The sequence below is a fragment of the Sminthopsis crassicaudata genome, chromosome 1 (genome assembly GCF_048593235.1).
Source record: "Sminthopsis crassicaudata isolate SCR6 chromosome 1, ASM4859323v1, whole genome shotgun sequence".
Taxonomy (NCBI): Eukaryota; Metazoa; Chordata; class Mammalia; order Dasyuromorphia; family Dasyuridae; genus Sminthopsis; species Sminthopsis crassicaudata.
Window position 1 is genome coordinate 443,277,633 of NC_133617.1, and position 21,062 is coordinate 443,298,694.

The following is a 21,062-nucleotide window of genomic DNA, read 5'->3' on the forward strand; positions in this document are numbered from 1 at the left end:
GCCACGTGGTGGGGGGAGAGGTGAAGGGCAGGCTTTTCTGGCCAGATAAAGGGATTAGAAATGCTTTGGAAATGGTCTTTTGTCTCTAGAAGAAGAGGCCTGTAGAGACAGAGTGAGACAAAAAGAGAACTTTTTTTCCTGAAAAGTAGTCTCCACGGGAGACTTTCCTCGCACCCCAAACCTGGTCTGGGTGCCCTATGTTTTAGAGATAGAGTAAGACAAGGGTAGGAACACAGATATTCTTCCTGGAAGCTGCTCGAAACTGCTAAGGATGAAAATTGGTTCTGAGAGGCCTGAAAAGGTTAAGGTTAGTTTTCGGGGTCCCCGTGAGGGCTACCAACTAATGAGGGAAAGGAAAGAGGGAACCCCATTTCTTGGCCCATAGATAATCCCATAAGGCGCAGTGTCCCCTGTAAAATGAATTTACAGGCCTGAAAACTTAGATTGATAAATAAAAGGTTTATTGTAGGAATTTGGAAGTAAAGCTCAGTTAGAAAGATGCCAGGGCCAAAGGTGGCTGCTGGGCGGGCAGGAACACTTACATGGCTGGAAGAATACCATGTATTGGCTGGGAGGGCTCCTACAATGAGGGAGTTCCGGCTCACCTTAGGTTGCAGTAGTTTCTTTAGGAATTTCATTAATATAATATTGTTTTTACATAGGAAATAAGTCATGAAAAGATTTGTATTTGGTTTGTGGTTAGAAACTGAGATATGAATATACAGGATGTCCCAAAAGTCTTGGTATGGTTTTAAGTTTTAACATTTAAAAGTGACTTTGCATATTTCAAAAAGAAATGTATAAATTACTTTTATTTTCTGAGAACCAGGCAATCTAAAGGATGGTCTCTATTATTCTTAGAGATAAAGCTGCCTGTTTTGCTATTCAGAAGGGATTACAAGCATCTCGTAGTGACATTAAATTATTTGAGCATAATGACATGGCTCACCTGGAGTGCCTACTAAAAGAACAAGAGATTGAAGATCAAAAGGTATGATTCTTTCAAGGAAAAAAAAAATTGTCAATTCCCAAGAAGCAAATGTAGTTGTTGGATAGCAATTTGTCAAAAAGTTAAGTGTCTTTCTTAATTTACATATTGGCAACAATTTTCACTCACTACAGGTTTTTAAATATTGACATTCGCCAAGCAATTTAATTTCTGATGCTATTCTAGGATAGCATCAGAAATTAATTGGAGAGCTTATTCAGAAATGTTTTTAAATGAAACAGACCCAAGGAAAGATAGTGGATTGTTTGTCTCCTTTTTCTTTTTTGTGCAGGAGAAAAACAATATATTATCCTGTGTTTTACAAAAGCTGGGATTTGGTAGAGAAAAGTACATTACAAATATGGGAATTCAAAAGGGGCTTTCATAGGCGTGACATTCTTATTTTTTGTTAAATTTTGTTAAAACAGCATTTCTAATAAGCATCCATGACTTGTACCTTCAAAGATCCCTTCTGCCCTTAGTCTCTGAATCTTCCAGTCTAACTCAATTAGAAGTCCATGGACACTGTATAGGATGGTTTTATTAAGCTTTTGTGATCTGGCTTGTGTATCTAATAATTTTTTTAAACCCTTTGAAGTGAGAAAATACCTTCCAATCACCACATAGCTTGGATATAAAAGTTTATGTGTTAAATTGGAGACTGACATATATAATAAGTAAAAATAAGATGATTAATGCACCTTTGAGAATTCATCAATTTTTATCTGTTTTTCACCTTGAATATTTACAGTACTCATTTAGAAGGTATACCCTTTTATTGTTTGTTGTAAATTAAAGATATTAAATTAGTGTCCAGAAATATCTTGATTAAAATTTTTTTTCATACTTTTTAGTTTTTTTATTTTGATGTATACTGCTAATGGTATGATACCTAGTTTTCCTGCCAAGCATAGTTTTGCCACATATTTTTCATTTGTTTAATTATTTTTTAAAAATTTTAACTGAATCATATAAATAAAAGTTGCATTACTTTTGAAAGAGATATTTCAGCTTGGTCTTTGAAATTTGCAGGAAACTTTTAAGAAAGGCATCTAAGACTGATCTGGCAAGTTCATTTCTATTTAGTTTTTTGTTAGAAAAACATCTGTTGGTATGCTGATTTGGGCAGTTTGATTTGTTTTACCTAAGTGGTTATGCTTTCTTAATATGCTATACTTTTAATAGGGATTTCTTAGTTGAATTTATAACCTGCAGACATGGCTGTTAAGAATCATTATTGTAAGAGGTAGCATAACAGATTTTTCTTTCTATGTTGAATTTTTAAATACTAGGGAATACTTAGACTCTTTTCTTTATATCTGACATGTTTAAATAACTTTTTTTGTTTCTTTGTTTTGAAGAACCCTCGTAAGGCACGTGTAACCCGAAGATTTATTGTAGTAGAAGGATTGTATATGAATACTGGATCTATTTGTCCACTTCCAGAACTGGTAAGCATCTCCATTTGTTTTCTGTTATACATGTAGACTATTAGTTTGTGTTATACATCCTTATTTTAGGACATTCCCCAAGATTATGCATATCATTGGAAATCTTATAAACATATTCTGATTTTCGTGGCTGTGTGCATAAAAATTAAATAAGAGAGAGTTTATAAGGATTAAGAAGCTTAATTTCAAACAAATGAAAAGCAGTGAGTATAACATGCTAGTTAAAGGAATCCTCATAACTATTAATTACTGATTGATTCTATATATATCTTTCTTGGAGATAATTATAGAGATCTTGGAAATAAATATTTTGTTTAATATTTAAAAACTATTATCATGTTATTCAGATGGAAATCAATTATATTAATGCAATATAATTGAATTATTTCCTCAATTTTTTTAAACAATGAAATTGGTCAATGATGTTTTCAAAACTAATGAAAAATGCTAAATATCATAGAGTTCATAGCACATTTATAGTGTCTAAAATAATATTTTTCTTGCCAAAATGAATTATTTTAATTTGTGATTCATATCATTTTTAGGTCAAGTTAAAATATAAATACAAAGCAAGAATTTTTTTGGAGGAAAGCCTTTCTTTTGGAGTTCTAGGAGAACATGGCCGAGGAGTCACTGAACATTTTGGGATAAATGTAAGTTGTAAATTGGGGGACAAATTTTCTGTTTATAGGGAGACATTTACTCTATGTAATGTTTAAGAAAATTTTAAAAACAGAATTTTGTTCATTATGATATTGCTATAAAACAAAGATATTTTGACCATCAGTTGCTACATTTTTTCCTCACTACAAAATTTAAACATGACATTTCAATGCCTTATCTTAGCAGAATAAGCTGTGATTTGTGCTTTCTCAATCCCATTTCACATATAAAGAAGCTCAGACTGAAAAGCACCTTGCCCAAGGTCACACTCCACTAATTATAACACATGCAACACTTATATAGCACTTAATGTTTTGCAATACATTTTACATATGTTACTTCATTAAATAGTTCCGAAGAAACTGAAGGTAATAAAAGTTAAGTAACTCTCCCAGTTTCACTCAACTAATAAATGTCTGAGTAGGATTAAAACTGGTCTTCTTGAGCATTGTACCTACTCATTGTACTATCTAGTTATTTTTAATTTTTTAAAAAAATATGAAGCTAAGAACTAAAGTTTTTATTTTTCATGATGAAAGATTTCAGTGAAAGATTTTTTTCCGTGTTAATGGAAGCTGGGAGAAACAGGTTTGACTTATACAGTCCCAGGCTTCGAATTTCAAGTATGCTAAGATTTACTTGACCTGGAGACTGAATATTTTCTCCCTTCTACCTGCTGCCTAATAGTTCCCTGGGTCCTTGTCCCTCATTCTTTATTAGGCAGTTTAGAGAACATCCTGTTTTTAGTAGTCTAGACTACTCCCATTGCTTTGCTCATTCCAGTGACTGGACAGTTTTCTATTGATGGCATGTCAGCTCTCTAACAGCTCCATATAAGTTTGAGCCTTGAGTAGATTGGGACCGTGGATCAGCATGCTCATACACTTTTGGAACTGGGAACAGGAGAGGCTTCTCACCTATTTTTGTTTTCTATGGGCATTTAGTCTTCTCCTATGGCTTCCTTATGTGGTAGTGTTACTTTTTGAGAACAAGTTGCTACCCTTTTTACAATTAATAAATTAATTTTAGTCCAACATAATGTCTTTATTGCTTTTTGTGATTTGGTAATAAAAAGTAACTTAGATCATTCATTCATATCAAATCTATGCCTCGATGTAGTAGAAATACATTGGAACTGGAAAATAGAATTCTGACTCTTTCACTGTGAACTAGGGCCAAAGGTACAGTTTCCTCATCATCTATAACAGTGGTCCTCAAACTTTTTAAATGGGAGGCCAGTTCACTGTCCCTCAGACTGTTGGAGGGCCGGACTACAGTAAAAACAAAAGCTCATACTTTGTCTCCGCCCCTCAGCCCATTTGCCATAACCCAGTGGGTCGCATCTGGCCCGTGGGCTGTAGATTGAGAACCCCTGATCTATAACATGAAGTATTTGATTAGGTGATCTACAAACTTTTTGTTTCCCTTCCAGTTCTGAGTCTCTTGTCCTTTGAGCTTTCTAAACTAAATGTGCCTTTGGTAAAGCAGTACGACTATTTTCTACTCACTGATATGTTATTTTATTTGTATTTTGGAATTCAGTGTAATTAAATTTGTGTTATATTTGCTCGGTTTTTCTTTTCTTTTGCATTCCTATCAAAAGAGAATATATTCTTGTTTATTCATTCTAATAAAATAGATATACTCTAACCAAATTCCTGTTGAAATATTAGTGTTCATCTTAAGTTACTTTAATTTGGAATTGCCCTTTTTAAAATGCAGGAACTTTATCCAGCCCTTTTCCCATTTCTCCTTGTGAGCTCCATCTTCCCCACTGCCACTTTTTAAGAATCATCTAACAGTGCTCTTAGGATATACCCTTTTATTAAAAACTATATTTTCTGGATTAAGTTATTAGTCCTTTTGTATGGAGAACATTTGGTCATGCTTTACAAGAGTATCTCAGTACATTTTTCAAAGTCTGATTCTCAAATATTTCTTATCTTTTAATTTTTATGACAAGTTAATTCTGAATTCATAAACCATCCTTAATTTTTAAAATAATTCTTCCACTTTCTACTTTGAAAACTGCTATGATCCTAAATATTCTTTTATAAATTATTCCTGCCTTTCTTCTGGTAGCTCATCATAGTTTTTCATCTTGTTCCTCCTAGTAAGCATCTTGGAGATTCGTTCTATGTGTATTTTTTCTGGTTGTTTTCACGATTGAGAAAATGTATTTATTGATTTTCTAAATTAAAAGATCCTGATTCTTTTATTTTTCAGAATTACCTAAGATATCAATAGTATTGTAACAGATGCATTGTAAGATAGGTTTTATAATTGAGTGTGAATTTACCAATATTTCGGATGAGTCCATATTTTCAACAGCTGTTCAGTTGTCTGTGTAGGTTCATTTTCCATTTTGTTAAGTCTTCTGTTGGTTGCTTCTTTTGATTTTTATGAGATTTTTGTAACATGCTCTTTGTATCAGTCATTTTCATCTTTATTTTTGTTTTTGTTTTTATAATTCCTAATTATGTGTGTGTGATTTTTATAAAATTCTGCAAGAATTTATTTTGCCTTTTAATTTTTAAATTTTTTTTTACAATTGCCAATTATTGTTCAATTTTTTTTTTTAATGTATTGTTTATTGATTTGTAGATTTGGTTTTTTTTCCAGCTTTGGTCCTGCTACCAATTCAGATACTCTTTAGTATTTTAAAAATTGTGTTGATATTTTTCTTTGCTAATAAAAGAAGTATATTTGTGTGTATATTTAATTTACTTGTGTGAGTTTTTTTTATACTTCTCCATTTGTTGTCTTGTGGTAGGAAAAGTAAAGAACTAGGCTCCCTTCTGTTTTCATACCAATTCACACCAAAAAGTAGATACCTAGAGCAAGTACCACACTTTTATGTATAGAATACAGGAAAACCCCTATGTAAGTGATATCCAGATGGACTGAAATGATAGGGAAAATCTGGTATTGCTATTTTGAAAATAGAAAAAAAAATTACTACTAACCCTTGAGCATAGTTTTCATTTGCTTAAATGTTAGCATGGTCAACAAAGGAGTCAAGTAAAATTCCTTTTAAATGCCCTTGCTTTTATTAAAAACTTACTTTAATGCCAGGCTCTTAGGACGTAGATACAAAGAAAGAAAAAAAAATAATCCCTGCCTTCAAAGAGTTTGCGTTTTTAGCTGGGAAGACAACATATAAAACTCTGTATTATATAAAAATTTAATATTGTGTTATACATCATATATTGTATTACATATATAGGATGGATTTGAGATGATCTCAGAGAGTAATCACTAGAATTAAGGAGGACTAGAAAAGACTTCTTTTAGAATACTGAATGTTAGGTGAGACCCAAAAGAAGTCAGAGAATCCAGGAGACTGCAAAAAGAAACAAGAACATTCCAGGCATATGGAGCAGCCAATGAACATCCATGGAGATGTGAGATATGAAGTATATTGTACAAGGAATAGCAAGGAGGCTAGTGTGTCACTGTGTCACAGTAAATAGAAAGGAGAAATGTTTAAGAAGATTGAAAAAATAGGAAGGGACCAGACTATAAAGAACTTTAAAAGTCAATCAAAGAATTTTATACTTGATCCTGAGGGATAATATAAATCAAACTATAATTGGCAATTAAATCAGAAAAAACATTTTAGAAGCTAAAAGATCAAATTAAATCTTGCAGAATTTAAAAAAAAAAAATCACACTGGAAAATCAAGTGATAATTAGAAAGCATTAAAAGAAAATTTTAAAATGAAGAAGAAAATGACCTATACAAAGAATATATTAGAAAACCTTAAAAAAATCAATAGAAGCGAGCAATAGCAGACAGACTTAGCAAAATAGGAATGAACTTACACAAAAAATTTCTGAGTAGGTGGAAATAGAGATTCAGCAAAATCTGTAAGTCTCATAAACTGTTGTAATATAGGAAAGAATTGGAATTTAATGAACAGTGGTAACATGGACAGATTTGCATTTTAAGAAGATTTCTTTGATAGCCAAATGGAAGATGAATTGGAAAAAGACTTGTGGCAGATTAGGGGATACAGTGAATGGAGTACCAGGCCAAGTGCTGGTCAATTGAAAAAAACTTTTTTTTTCCTTTAAAGAAAAAAACATTGATTCTACTTAGATCTGTGCTTCTCCTTTTCATAAGCAATTCTGTTAAAGGCCCTTTTTTTTATCCTCTATAGAATTATACTCAGTTTTACGAGGTGTTATCACTAATTTTTGACTTTTATCTTTTGTTTTTTATTTTTTTTATTTATTTATTTTTGGTAAGGCAATTGGGGACTTGCCTAGGGTCACACAACTAGAAAGTATTAATTGTCTGAGGCAAGATTTGAACTCAGGTCCTCCTGACTTCAGGGCTGGTATTCTATCCACTATGCCATCTAGCTGCCCCATCTTTTGCTTTTTAACAATATATTCTGAGTCAGTCTCTCTTTTATAATAGTTGTAGGATAGTCTTCTTTGATCCTTGCATTACTTGAATTTTTTGAATTCTTGCAGTATTTTTTCTTCGGTCTGGAAGCTGTGTTGTTTGTGAAACTCCTGGGCATTTTACTCCTTTAGCTAACCAGCATATTCAAAGTTTTTTCCTTCTTATTTTCTAATTTTGATAGATCTAGGCAGTTTCATCTTACTGATTTTTTAAAATATAGTTTCTAGAATTTTTAATGATCTTCAGGGAATCATTAATTTTTAGTTCTTTCTCCTTCACTTGCTTGCTTTTGATATCCATAATTTTTTTTATTTGGATTTAAATGTTTAATTTTTTAATAATAACCTTTTATTTTCAAAATATATGCAAAGAGAATTTGAAATATTTACCTTGTAAAAACCTTGTGTTCCATATTTTTTTCTCCCTCGCTTTCCCTATCTCCTCTCCAGACAGCAAGTAATTCAATAAATGTTAAACATGTGCAATTCTTCTATATATATTTGCACAATATCATGTTGCACAAGAAAAGTCAGATCAAAAAGGAAAAAAAAGAGTGAAAACAAAAAGCAAGCAAATGGCAAAAAAAGATGAAAATACTATGTGTGATCCACATTCAGTCTCCACAGTCCTCTTTCTGGGATGGCTCTCTCTACAAGTCTTTTGAAATTGTCCTCAATCACCTCATTGTTGAAAAGATCTATGTCCATCAGAATTTATCGTCACATAATTTTTTTGTTGCTCTGTACAGTATTCTCTTGGTTCTATTAACTTAGCAATCAGATATATATATTTTTTTAATCCAATGTCTTAACTTTGTTCTGATGTTTCCAGTTCTTTTATTTTTTTAACTGAATTTCATGTTTCCCATTTTACTTATTATAAGAGCTACTTGTATTAGGTATTCCTTATTTCATTTATTGTCCTTGTAAATTTTTTTCTATTTCATTTGAATTTTCTTTTTAATCCTTTTTTATTTTTTTCTATCTACTCAACTAGTCTTTGTCACCAGATCATCCTTTTTTTCTGAGGCTATGCCTCTAATTTGTGGAGTTACTCCCTTTTGCATTTATTTTTGCTTCTTTATGTTTTAGTTGATATGGTTAGTTCCTGCTTGAGCCTGTCTGAGTGCTGCTACCTCTGTTTTTTTTATTTGTAATGGTTAAGACTGTGCCCTGGTGATTCTTGGCTTCTTGGTCAGTCTATTTACTGATGACTTGGCAGAGATTTTGGCTTCAATCCATTGTATCTCCCAGTCATTGCACAATCCTCAAATGGGGATGTCCTCCCCTGTATTTGACCTTGGCAGGTCTCAAGTAGATGATGTCAGATACACTATTAGTAGGCCTTCTATAAACCCTTCCTGTTAGTTATGCTATCTGAGAGTTGTGCTGATACTGTCTCTTACATAGTACTATCTAAGTAATTTCTAAGTAATTTACCAGCCTATTTCTTGTAGTACTCCTGTTTAGGCTCCCTATGCACTGTGCTTTCCCTCTTTGCTGCTGTGGTTTTCAAGCAGGACTCCTGAGTGTTCTTATGGCCTTTCCTCTGTGGTTGTCCAAGCCTCAGCCTATGTGTCCCCAGTGTTTGTACCCAATATATCCACAGGCTTAGATAGCTCTGAATTAAATGAAGTTTGTAACTGCTTTTCCTTGATTTTCTTTATCATTATTCTTCCAGGTTTATTTTTAAAACTTAGTTGTAGTGTTTTATAGGAGCAGCCATTTATGATGTGACTCCAATCTTCCCAGGCTGCTATTGCTCCACTTCATATAGAAATTTGCCTAACTGCTTTCCCCTATATATATATATATATATTCTCTTTTTGCCTTTACATGTTATCTCCCATTCCCCTCCCTCCTTGCTTCGACTTCCAACTCCCTGCTCCCTATAAGATTCAGCCAATGCTGTTTCAAAAGAGTTTTCCCCACTCTCTATTAGTAGTGATTTTTTTTTCCTCTTTTATCCAATCCTCACACCTAGTAATTTGTATCTGCATAATGTACATACTGTTTTCATTTAGGCTTCCTCTTTTCCTAGTGTGATATGAACTCCTTTTGAGCCCAGAAACTATTTTATTTTTGTATATTCTGTCCTCAATACCAAGTATACAGTAGTTCCTTAAATAAAATGATGTTGGATTTGGTTTTCTAAATTCCTTCTATTCTTTTTCTCTACTTTTTGAAATCTTTGCCAGAATTCAGATTATACATTATAATGTGTAGGGATTTTTTTACTATTATGAATTGTAAGATTACATGTAACTTCTTTCCAAAGTTCCAGATATTTCTATTTCAAAAGTTTGTTTCTTTTTAATGATCAGCCTTTGTTACAAAATAACATTTTGTGTAAGGTTCTTACTAAGTGGTAAGTCAGTACTTGGCATTTCTCTAGTCAGAGTTCACACCTTTAGTTCAAACCTTTACACTTTTAAACTTCTGAAAGGAGTTTACACCTTTAGACTTCGGAAAAGGAGCTTGCTCATTGGTCAGTAAGGAGTTCCCACAAGCCCATTCTCTGGGAGGATATAAGGAGCTACCAAGGCTGCCTCCCGGGACATTGAGTTTGGAAGGCAGTCTGAAAAGAAACACTCTGGATTGGGGAAGGACAAGACTTCCCGAGAGAACTTCAGGGAAGCTCGAGGAGATTCAGAGCCAGGATTCAGGAAGAAGAGGATTCGAGATCCTACCTTTGCTCTGGCTGGAGGCTCCAGAAGCCTCCCAAGAGACTTGCTCCCAGAGAAAAGGATTTAAAGAAAAGAAACCTCCTCCCAGAGAAGGATTACAATTGAGAGATAACAGGACACTACAATTTTGCTTTGTGGGTTCCTTCACTTCTCAAATGTGACATTATCATGTAAACAATAGAATTTATTAGCTATCCTGCATTAAAAAATGAAAATAGATATTTTACAAGGTTCTTGGGTCGATGAAGATTACTATCCCTACTGTGTCATTCCTCCCTGCTAGTTTTGTGATCTAGAATCACCAAATCCTTACAAACTGCCAGTTTCTAGAAATCATAATATATTTCTTCTTTTATTCCCACTTTCCTATTTATTTTTGATTCATGAATTTGCCCACCAACATATATATCTTTTGCATACAGTTATTTCTCAATTGTCCCTTTTAACTAATATATGTCTTTTGAATTGTTATCATTTGATTGCTAAGATCTTTTCATTGAAAAGCAGCACAGCAGAAAAAGAACTCACCTTAAAGTTAGAGAACTGAATTTGCTTCCTAACTTCGGTTATTTATGTGACTATGTGTAAAGAGCCTAGCTATTTTGAAGGGCTCAGAATAAGTCCTTGTTAGGATAAGCAAAAGTCCTTGCCCCACATTGAGCACAAAAATGTGAAGGTCCTGTTGTCTCTAAGTTATAATCTTTCTCTGGGAGGAGATCTCTTTTCTGTAAAATCTTTTCCTCTGTGCCTTCTAAACTCAATCCCAGACTAGACTGTTCTCCAGGCTCAATGTTGCCTCTTTTATCCTCCCAGAGAATGGGCATGTGAGAACTCAGTGGGGCCTGGGGAAATACTTCAACCAATGAACTTGCTTCTCTTAAAGGTGCAAACTTCTTTAAACATGTAAACTCCTCCTCAGAAGTCCAAAGGTGTAAACTCCCCCTAAAGGCCGGAACTAAAGGTGTGAATTCTGAGCTAGAGAATTGCCCAGACAACCTGATTTCTCACCTTGTAATCCTAACAACTATGGCAAATAATTTTAAAAGCCCTAACTTTCAATTCCTTGTCTTTTTAGAAAGAAAGAAAAGGGCGGGGGGGGGAAGACAGGAAAGAGAGAGAGAGAAATTATGAATGGATAAACACTTGCTCTGTAGCATGTACTTAATATCAATTTTGTTTTGTTTTTCTGTTTTATTGAATACTTGTACTATCCATGATATAAATATGAATTATTGTGGATCTCGGTAATCTCAGTTACAGTGTGTTTGATAATAATTGTTTTGAATTTTCTGGCAAACACTTTAAATCTAATTTAAAATTTATTTTACTAAAATTATTCTATGAAATAACAATATTTAATATTATTCCCTATCTGTCCAGTTTAATACAATTGATGAAATTCTCTGGTTTTTTATTTATATCTGTTCTAGTAATATAGAACAGTTATTTTCCTAAAATTTTATTGATTTTATTTTATAAAAGATTTTGTTTTTATTAGAATGATATTGTCTAAACATGCAAAGGATTAATATTAAAATTTATATAACAACTGTCCTAATAATATTGAACAAATTATCTATGATATTTTTTGAGGTTTGTTTTTCTCTAGTAAAGAAATGTTATCTGACTCATTATAGATTGATGACATTGATCTTATCAGTGCTAACATGGAGAATTCCCTAGCTTCTATTGGAGGATTTTGCTGTGGCAGATCTTTTGTAATTGACCACCAGGTATGCTTGTTCTTATATTCTGAATAATTTTTCCCAGAAAATATAAAATAATTGACATTTTTTTTAACCTGCAAGTTTAAGTTTTTTATAGAATTTACTGCACAGTGTTTTTTTGTTGTTGTTGTTGTTGTTGTTTTTCCTAGTTATTTGGATTAAGGAATGAGTTCTAGAATACCTGGAATAGGATCAAAGCAATAGGAACAAAAGAAAGAAGGAATTTTATAGAATCAGTAAAGGATTCTAGATTTGGAGCTTGAAAAAGGATCTTAAAAAATCATTTGCTTTCCTCATCTTCTAAATGAGAAAACTAAACCTTAAAAGTAAGTGACAGGAGATCTACAAGGAGGAGCCAAGATGGTAGATTGAAGACAGGAATCTTTTTTAATTCCCCCAATTTCCCTCAAAAACCAAGCCTCTGAACAGTCTGGAATGACAGAGCCTAAGAAGAGACAGAATAAAACAATTTCCCAGCTTAAGGTAGGTTGGAAGGACTTCAAGAAAAGTCAATCTCACTAGGGTGAAAAGGGTATGCAGCCCATCTCAGATAGTTGGGAAAAGTCTGTGGAAGGTCTTAATCATAGTAGATCAACAATTCAGACACCTTGGTCCTGGCTCAGTAAAACAGTAGCAGAGCAGACAAGAGGGTTAGCCTCCTGTTCCAGCACAGAAGACAAATTTCCAGCTCAGGAAATCAGGCAACAACAGGCAGTACTAGACAAGGCTACCCCTAGTACTATGAGCAAGACACCAATAAAAGAGGCCCCTGAGTTCAAAGCCAAGGCTCAAAGCTGCACAAGAAACTTGAAACAACTCCTCCTGTGCCCCAGAAGCAGAACTCAACTATAAAAGTCACAAAATAGGGAAAAAAGAAAGAAAGTGAGCAAGAAACAGAGAAGAACTTTAACTGTAGAAAACTACTGTAAAAAAAACAAATAAAACTTTGGTCTCAGGGAAGACCAAAGCATCAATTCAGAGACGGACAAAATGGCTACATGCAAAACCTCAAAGAGTAATGTGAATTGAGCTCAAGCCAAAGACTCTTCTTGGAAGAATTCATAAAAGATTTTAAAAAACAAAAGACGTAGAATAATTATAGAAAAGAAAGAAGTATACAGGAGTGAGTCAACAGCTTGAAAAAGGAACACAATCCCTTAAAAAAAAAAAAAAAAAAATGGCCTGTGAAGTCTGAGTTATCTCCTTGTTGATCTCAGGATCAACCAGAGTCAGGATCGGCAAAAGTCCTTGGTCTTTAGGGGGAGAAGTAAAGGAAATGGATGAAACTCCACGAGGCTGGCCACCAACCTCCCTTCTCCTCATTGTCCTCCCAAGTGACTCTGGCTTGTCTTACTCTATCCCTCCTACAATTATCTGTATACACCAAAAGTTGGAGCCAGCACAGAATAGTGAGAAGGGCCATTTTCCAAGCATATGCTAATAGAATATTGTCCAATAGGTAATAAGCCTTAAGTGCTCGGTTGTCTGATTCCAGTGTACCCATTCAGAGTTTCAGTCCTTTACATTGGCCAGATGCAAAAAAGAAAAAAAAAATTCCACTAAAGAAAATAACACCTTTAAAAATAGAATTAATCAAATGGAAAAGGAGATACAAAAACTAACTGAAGAAAACCATACATTAAAAACTAGGGGCAAATGGAAGCTAATGACTTTATGAGACATCAAAAATCAGTCAAACTAAAAAATATGAAAAAATGGAAGAGAATATAAAATACCCCATTAGAAAAACAACTGACCTGAAAAGTAGATGGAGAGATATTTTAAAAATTAGTATACTATTTGAAGACCATGATGAAAAAACATTCTTCAAGAGATATACTAGAAACAGAGGGCAAAATGGTTGATGAAAGAATCCACCGATCACCTCCAGAAAGAAGTCCCACAAGGAAAACTCCAAGAAATATTGTTGCAAAACTCTAGAATTATAATCTCAAGGGAAAAATATTGCAGCCTGCTCCCCCCCCCCAAAAAAAAAATTGTATCAAGGAGCCACGGAAAGGATTACTCAGGATTTGGTAGCTTCGATAATTAAAGGATCAGAGGTCCTGTAATGCTATAATGCAAAGGACTTTGAATTACAACCAAGAATCAACTACCCAGCAAGACTGAGTATTGTCTTTGAGGAAGGAGATGATGGATTGTCAGTGATTCATTGTCAGATGGATTCAGTGCAAAGACTAGAATTAAATAGAATATTTGATCTATAAATACAGGACTCAAGAGAAACATAGAAAGGTCAACAGGAAAAGGAAAAAAAAAACTGTCATTTCAAGATTTAATTGTTTACATTCTGATATGGAAAGATGATACATGTAACTCTTGCGAACTGTATCTTTTATTAGGGTTAAATAGGGTATATATAGACAAGAGGGTGTGGGTATGAGTTGATTGATATGATGATATTAAAGAAAAAGACTTTAAGAGGTGAAAAAAGGATTGTACTGGGAGAAAAGAGGAGGCAAAATGTAAATTTTATCACATCACACATATAAATATATCTCATAAAAAGCTTAATATCATTCTTTTTTACTCAAAGAGGAAAAAAAAAATACTCAATTGGATATAGAAATTTACCTTACCCTATAGTGAAATAGGAGAAGGGAGAAAGAAAAGAGAGGGACTTTATACAAGGGGACAAAAATAGTAGGAGAGAGAGATAGAGAAGGGAAGAAAGGCAAAAGAAGGGAGGCCAGGTTGAGGGAAGGGTTGGTCAGAAAGAAAACACTAATGAGGAGGTGAAAAGACAAAAAATAATGTATATACATGAGAGAAAATAAGATGGAGGGAAATAAACGGCTGGTAATCATAACAATGTTAATGGAATGTAAATGGAAGTGGGTAGCAGAATGGATTAAAAATCAGAATCCTACAAAATGTTGTTTATAAGAAAAACATTTAAAACAGAGTAAGGGTGAAAGGCCAAATAGAATATATTATACTTCAGCTGAAACAAAAAAAATCAGGGGTAGCAATGTTGATCTCAGACAAAGCAAAAGCAAAAATAGATCTAATTAAAAGAGGAAATACATCTTGTTAAAAGGTCACAAATGCAAAAAGGCAGAAATAGTAAATGCATCTTTTTCAGGCCATGATGCAGTAAAAATTGCATTCAATAAAAGGCTAGGTAAAGATAGACTAACGACCAATTGAATAATTAATAAATAAATATTAAAGTTGGTTTTATGAAAAAAAAAAACAAAATAGATAAACTTTTGATTTAATTTGATTAGAAAAAGGAAAGAATTGCCTGTGTTAAAAAAAGAAAAGGGTGAACTTAACAGCAGTGAAGAAGAAATTAAAACAATAATTAAGAGTTATTTTCTCCAGTTGTATGCCAACAACTCTGACAATCTAATTGAAATGAATGTTTACAGAAATATAAATCCCCCAGATTAACAAAAGAGGAAATAAACCCCATTTTAGAAAAAGAAATTGAACAAGCCATCAGTGAACTCCCTAAGAAAAAAATCTCTAGGGCAAGATGGATTTAGAAGTGAAGTCTACCTCCAAGGTAATCCCAATAGACATTGGATAGAAAATGGCATCTGCATTCAGAAAAAGAACTTTGGAGAATGAATGTAAATCAATCTATGCTATGTTTACTTCTTTTTTCTGTTTGTTTGTTTTTTCTCTCCCATAGTTTTTCCCTTTTGTTCTGATTTTTCTCTCCCAACATGATTCATAAAGCAATGTGCATTAAAAATAAAGTCAAAAAAGGAAAAAAAAAAAGTGAATTTTGCCAAACATTTAAAGAACAATTAATTCCAATATTTTATTAAACTATTTGCAAAACCAGGTCAACAAAGTCTTGCCAAATTCTTCTTATGACACAATATAGTATCATAAACCAAGAAGAGCCAAAACTGAGAAAGAAATTTATAGACCAATCTGCAAAAATCTTAAGTGAAATATTATCAAAGAGTTTACAGCTTATCAGCAGGACAACATGATTATAATCAAGTGGGATTTATACCAAAAATTCAGGGCTGGTTCAATACAAAGAAAATTGTTGACCATGTCAATAACAAAACTAACAGAAATGAAATGACTATCTCAACAAATGCAGAAAATGCATTTTTTAAAAGTCCAGTCCTGTTAAAAACACTGGAAAACATAGGAATAAAGTTTTCCTTAAAGTAACAAGTAGTATCTATCTAAAGCCATCAACAAGCATTTCAATAAGATCAAGAGTGAAACAAGGTTGCCCATTATCACCACTATTATTCAATATTGTTGTAGAAATGTTGGCTCTGGCAATAAAATAAAAAAGAGAAAGAATTAGAGTAGGCAATGAGGAAATAAAACTATCACTCTTTGCAGATGATATAATATTCTTAACTACTCAAAACAATGAACAACTTTAGCAAAGTTATAGGATATAAAATAAACCTATATAGGATATAAAATGAACCTAAATCATCAGCATTTCTATAACTAACAAAGCCCAACAGCAAGACATAGAAAGAAATTTCATTTAAAATAACTCTAGATAAAATAAAATATTTGGGTATTTACCTGTCAAGATAAACCCGAAAATATATGAACACAATTACAAATCACTTTTCATGCAAATAAAATCAGTTCTAAACAATTGAAAGAATATCAAGTGCTCATGGGTAAGTCAAGCTAAAAATGATAATTCTACCTGACTGAATTAATCTGCTTAGTCAGAGTCATAGCAATCAAACTGTCAAGAAACTTCTTAGATATAGAGCCAGAAGAAAATAATAACAAAACTCATCTGGATAAAAAAAAAAGTCAAAAATATGAAGAGAATTGATGAAAAAAAATGCAAAAGACGATGGCCCAGCATTACCAAGCAATCATCAAAACCATCTGGTACTGGCTAAGAAATTCAGTGGTAGATCAGTGGAATAGGTTAGGTATACAAGATACAGTAATCATTGATGATATTAATGTAAATTAATTTTTAATAAACCCCAAAACTCCCAATTTCTGGAATAAGAATTCACTGTTTGACAAAATTTTAGTATTCATTAACTTGCAATAAACCTACGTTTCACACGCCATACCAAATTAAGGTCAAAATGAGTACATGATTTAGGGATAAAAGGTGATACTATAAGCAGATTATTAAAGCAAGGGATAGTTTATCAGATCAGTTTATCAGAAGGGAGAAATTTATGTTCAAATAATAACTAGAGGATATTATGAAATGCAAAATGGTTAATTTTAATTACATTAAATTAAAAAAAACTTTTACATAAACAAGCCAAGATTAGAAGGGAAGCAGAAAGCCGGGAAACAATTTTTATAGCCAGTGTTTATCACCTTATCTTCTCTTGTTCTAGACTATTGCCATAGCCTCCTAATTGGAATTCTTGCCTCAAATGTCTTCTCTACTTCACTGTAATTTTCATACATCTGCAATAACTCTTCAGCTTTTATTATAACTTCTTTCACCCTACCTCCCTGTAGAAGCTGAGAGAGCCAAATAAAATTCTTATGGCAATCACACATATATTGGGAGCATATTGGTAAGGAACAATTAGTTTTTTCAAGTGTTATTACCCAGAAAACTAAATCATCATCATCTAATTGCTTGAAAGTTACAGAGAAAAAATACTACCAAGCTTATTGTTTGTTACTTATTTTTAAAAGTACTTTTTTTAATTCAGTGGAGGAAAATGCTATTTTTAAGACTCTCTTCCAGAAAGGCAGCTCTTTGCAAGACTGAAAATTATACAGAATTCCTCAAGAAATATAATGCCTTCAAAATCATTAATATGAGGCAGGGCATACAGCAGGTAGATGTAATGTTCATCACTCTTGTAAAAGAAATTCATACCCTCTAACATTACAGAACCTCTTGGATGAAATCTATAAACACTCAAAAGAATTTTTTCATACAATAAAATAATAAAAACCTATCATTGTGATTGTAACATAAGTTAGGTAGAACACAACCATCAATATATGTTATATAGATACTAGGTAGAAACTCCATATCTTGAACAGATACTACATATGAACAAAGATTTGGTAAGTAAAAGAAATATTTAAAATTAGGCTTTAAAAGACTTGAAAACTTCAGGAATTGTTTTTGACTTTTTATTCCTAATACCTAGCATATTTGGTTTGTAATAACTCTTCAGTTGAATTTAGTATTAAATGTTTAATTGAATAAAAAGATTTAAGATTAAATATAGGTATATTATAATTATAATATATATTAGTGTTACCATAGGAATTAATAAATACAGATGGGAAAATCTTTTTAAAAGTTAAAAAAGAGAGAGAGAAATGAAGAATGTTAAAAACATACACACATACCCCTCTTCTACATATTCCCATTGTTTTTACCTAAAAAGGTCAGGTTGTTGTAAAGTTTTGAGTCTCAGATATTCACAAATTTCAAAAAACTTTAGTTCAATGTAGATGATCCTTTGACAGAGTACATTAAACTGATGTTAATCTACAACCTATTCAGCACCTCCTAACAGACACTTTCCATTCTTTTTCATCACTAAGCATCAGAAGTCTTTTACATTTTAGCCCTAAATTTCAGCAACTCTGTTTCTCATTAGTCTTATTTTACTCTGAAGCAATTCTGTGGAGTTTTGAGTTCTACATTTTAGAAAGGACATTGATAGGGGAATAACTAGAATAGTATGTAGGGAGGGAAAACTTAAGCTGATGTTTAATATGGAAAAGACTTAAGGAGAGTAAAGGTAGTTGATGGTGTGGTATATCATAGAAAGATTTTTGGATTTAAAATTAGAAGGGAACTGGGTATGAATCCCATGTTTTCAGTCTACCAACTTTGATATAATGGATAAGTTATTCATAAGCTGAATAAAGGCAGGGACTCACCCAAGCACTCCTTCAAATACCTTTAAATATAATGAATCTAAACAAATTTTAAAGCACTAGAACCCACAAAAAGATGGAGTGACAACTAGAAAATTAGTGGGAAAGATCTGTCACAGCAGGAGAGTGGAGCTCAGTTCAGTGCAAGTTGTGTAAGCACAGGAACAGATCTTGGAAAGCAGATTTTGAAATTCTCAGCCAAAGGTGTCATACAATTGATCAAAAGGAGATTACAGGCAGGAGTCCTTTGCTTAGCCCATATTTGGGTCTAAGTCATGGTCCTGGGTGGCAGTCCCAGAGTTAGGAGGAGCACTAGCACACCGAGCTTGTGGCCACAATGGGGTGGGGACCCTCCTTACAGTTCAAGGACAGAAAAGAATGTTTGTAATCACCCATAGATCAAAACACAGAAAGGGAGAGTAGTAAGCATACCTCTTTGTGAATCACACCACCTTGGAAAAGCTGAAAACTTAGAAGTCCCTAAAAGAATCTCTGAAAACAGCTGCGCAAAACCCCCATTCAACAGAGACCCTCCTCCCTAGAGGCAAAGCACTACTTTAACAAAGAGTTAAAAGTCAAGTAATAGGCTGGGGAAATGAACAAACAACAGAAAGATATTTTGACCATAGAAAGTTACTGTGCTGACAAGGAATATCAAAACACACTCAAAAGGTGCAAAGTCAAAGTTAGTACATCCAAAGCCTCCAAGAAAAATGTGAAATGGTCTCAGTCCATGGAAGAGTTCAAACAGTATTTTGAAAAGTAAGGGAAGTAGAAGAAAAATTAGGGAAAGAATTGAGAGTGATGAAAGAAAATGAAAAACAAGTCAATACCTTGATAAATGAGACAGTTACATTCAAAAAGTTAAACTGAAGAAAATGCCTTTAAAAAAAAACCTTAACCTTAAAATCTTAAATACATATACATATATATATATATATATATATATATATATATACATATATGACTAAATGGTAAAGGAAATACAAAAAAAACTAATGAGGAAAGTGCAGAGTTTGCCAAGTGAAGGGGAAAAAAATCCCTTGAACAAAAAAACTTTTAAAAATAGAATTGGAGAAAGTACAAAGCTCACTGAAGAAAATAATTTCTTGGAAATTAGGATTGACAAGGCAATTCCAATAGATTTGAAATGGAAAGTACCATCTATATTCAGAGAGAAAATTATAGAGACCTAATATGGATCAAAGTATAGTACTTTCACCTTTTTCTGTTATTGTTTGGTGGGGTTTTTTTCTTGTGTTTTTTTCCCTATTGATCTTTTTCTTGTGTAGCATGACAAATATGGAAATATAGTTAAAAGAATTGCACATATTTAACCTATTTCAAATTGCTTTCTGTCTTGGGGGATGGGGAGGAAAAGGGAGAAAAATTTGAAGCATGAGGTTTTGCAAAAGTGAATGTTGAAAACTATTTTTGCATATATTTAGAAAAATGAAAAACTATTGAAAAATTAGAATTGAGCAAATGGAAGCTAATGACTTTATGAGGAGTCAAGAAACAGTAAAAGAAAATCAAAAGAATGAAAAAATAAGGCAATGTTTCATTGGGAAAACAACTGATCTGGAAAATAGATCCAGGAGAGATCATTTAAAAATTACTGGACTACTTGAAAGCCATGATCATAAAAAGACTAAGCGTTATCTTCCCAAAAATTGTCAAGGAAAACTATCCTGATATTCAAGATCAGTGGGTAAATAGAAATTGAAAAAATTCATTAATCCCCTCCTCAAAGAGTTCCCAAAATGAAAACTCCCAGGTTTAGGAGAAAATACTGCAAGTAACCAGCAAGAAGTAACTCAAGCATTGTAGAGCCTCAGTCAGGATAACAAGATTTATCAGCTTCTACACTTAAAGGATCAGAAGTCTTAGAATATGATATTCTAGAGATAAAAAGAGATAGGCTACCCAGCAAAACTAAGTATAAGCCTTCAAGGGGAAAATGGATATTCTGTTAAGGATTTTGAAGCATTCTTGATGAAAAGACCAGAGCTGAATAGAAAATTTGACTTTCAAAACCAAAATTCTAAAGAAGTATAAAAATAGCTAAATAGGAAGGGGAAATGATAAGGAACTTAATAAGGTTAAAACATGGGAACATGATATTTGTAACCCATACGAACTTTATCATCATTAGGGTGGTTAGAAAGAGTATATAGAGACTGATGGCACAGATGTTAGTTGAATATGAAAAACCAATATCTAAAAAAATAAAATTATGGGGTGAAAAGAGGGAAGATAAATCACACATAAAAGAGACAAG

The 21,062-nt window shown here is 32.9% G+C and overlaps 1 protein-coding gene across 2 annotated transcripts in view; it reads left to right on the forward strand.

The window, feature by feature from the left end:
- Positions 1 to 21,062, forward strand: part of SPTLC1 (serine palmitoyltransferase long chain base subunit 1) — a 71,860-nt gene that overhangs the window by 36,173 nt on the left and 14,625 nt on the right. Inside the window, exons 7-10 of one of the 2 annotated variants that reach the window (XR_012484552.1) lie at positions 862 to 991; positions 2,350 to 2,439; positions 2,985 to 3,092; positions 11,840 to 12,067. Coding sequence is in view for 1 of the 2 variants with exons in the window: in XM_074280662.1 (XP_074136763.1) it covers positions 862 to 991; positions 2,350 to 2,439; positions 2,985 to 3,092; positions 11,840 to 11,935 (424 nt within the window). In the remaining variant the exon portion in view is untranslated. The remainder of the gene's footprint in view (positions 1 to 861; positions 992 to 2,349; positions 2,440 to 2,984; positions 3,093 to 11,839; positions 12,068 to 21,062) is intronic. The other variant, XM_074280662.1, reaches the window with a different exon arrangement.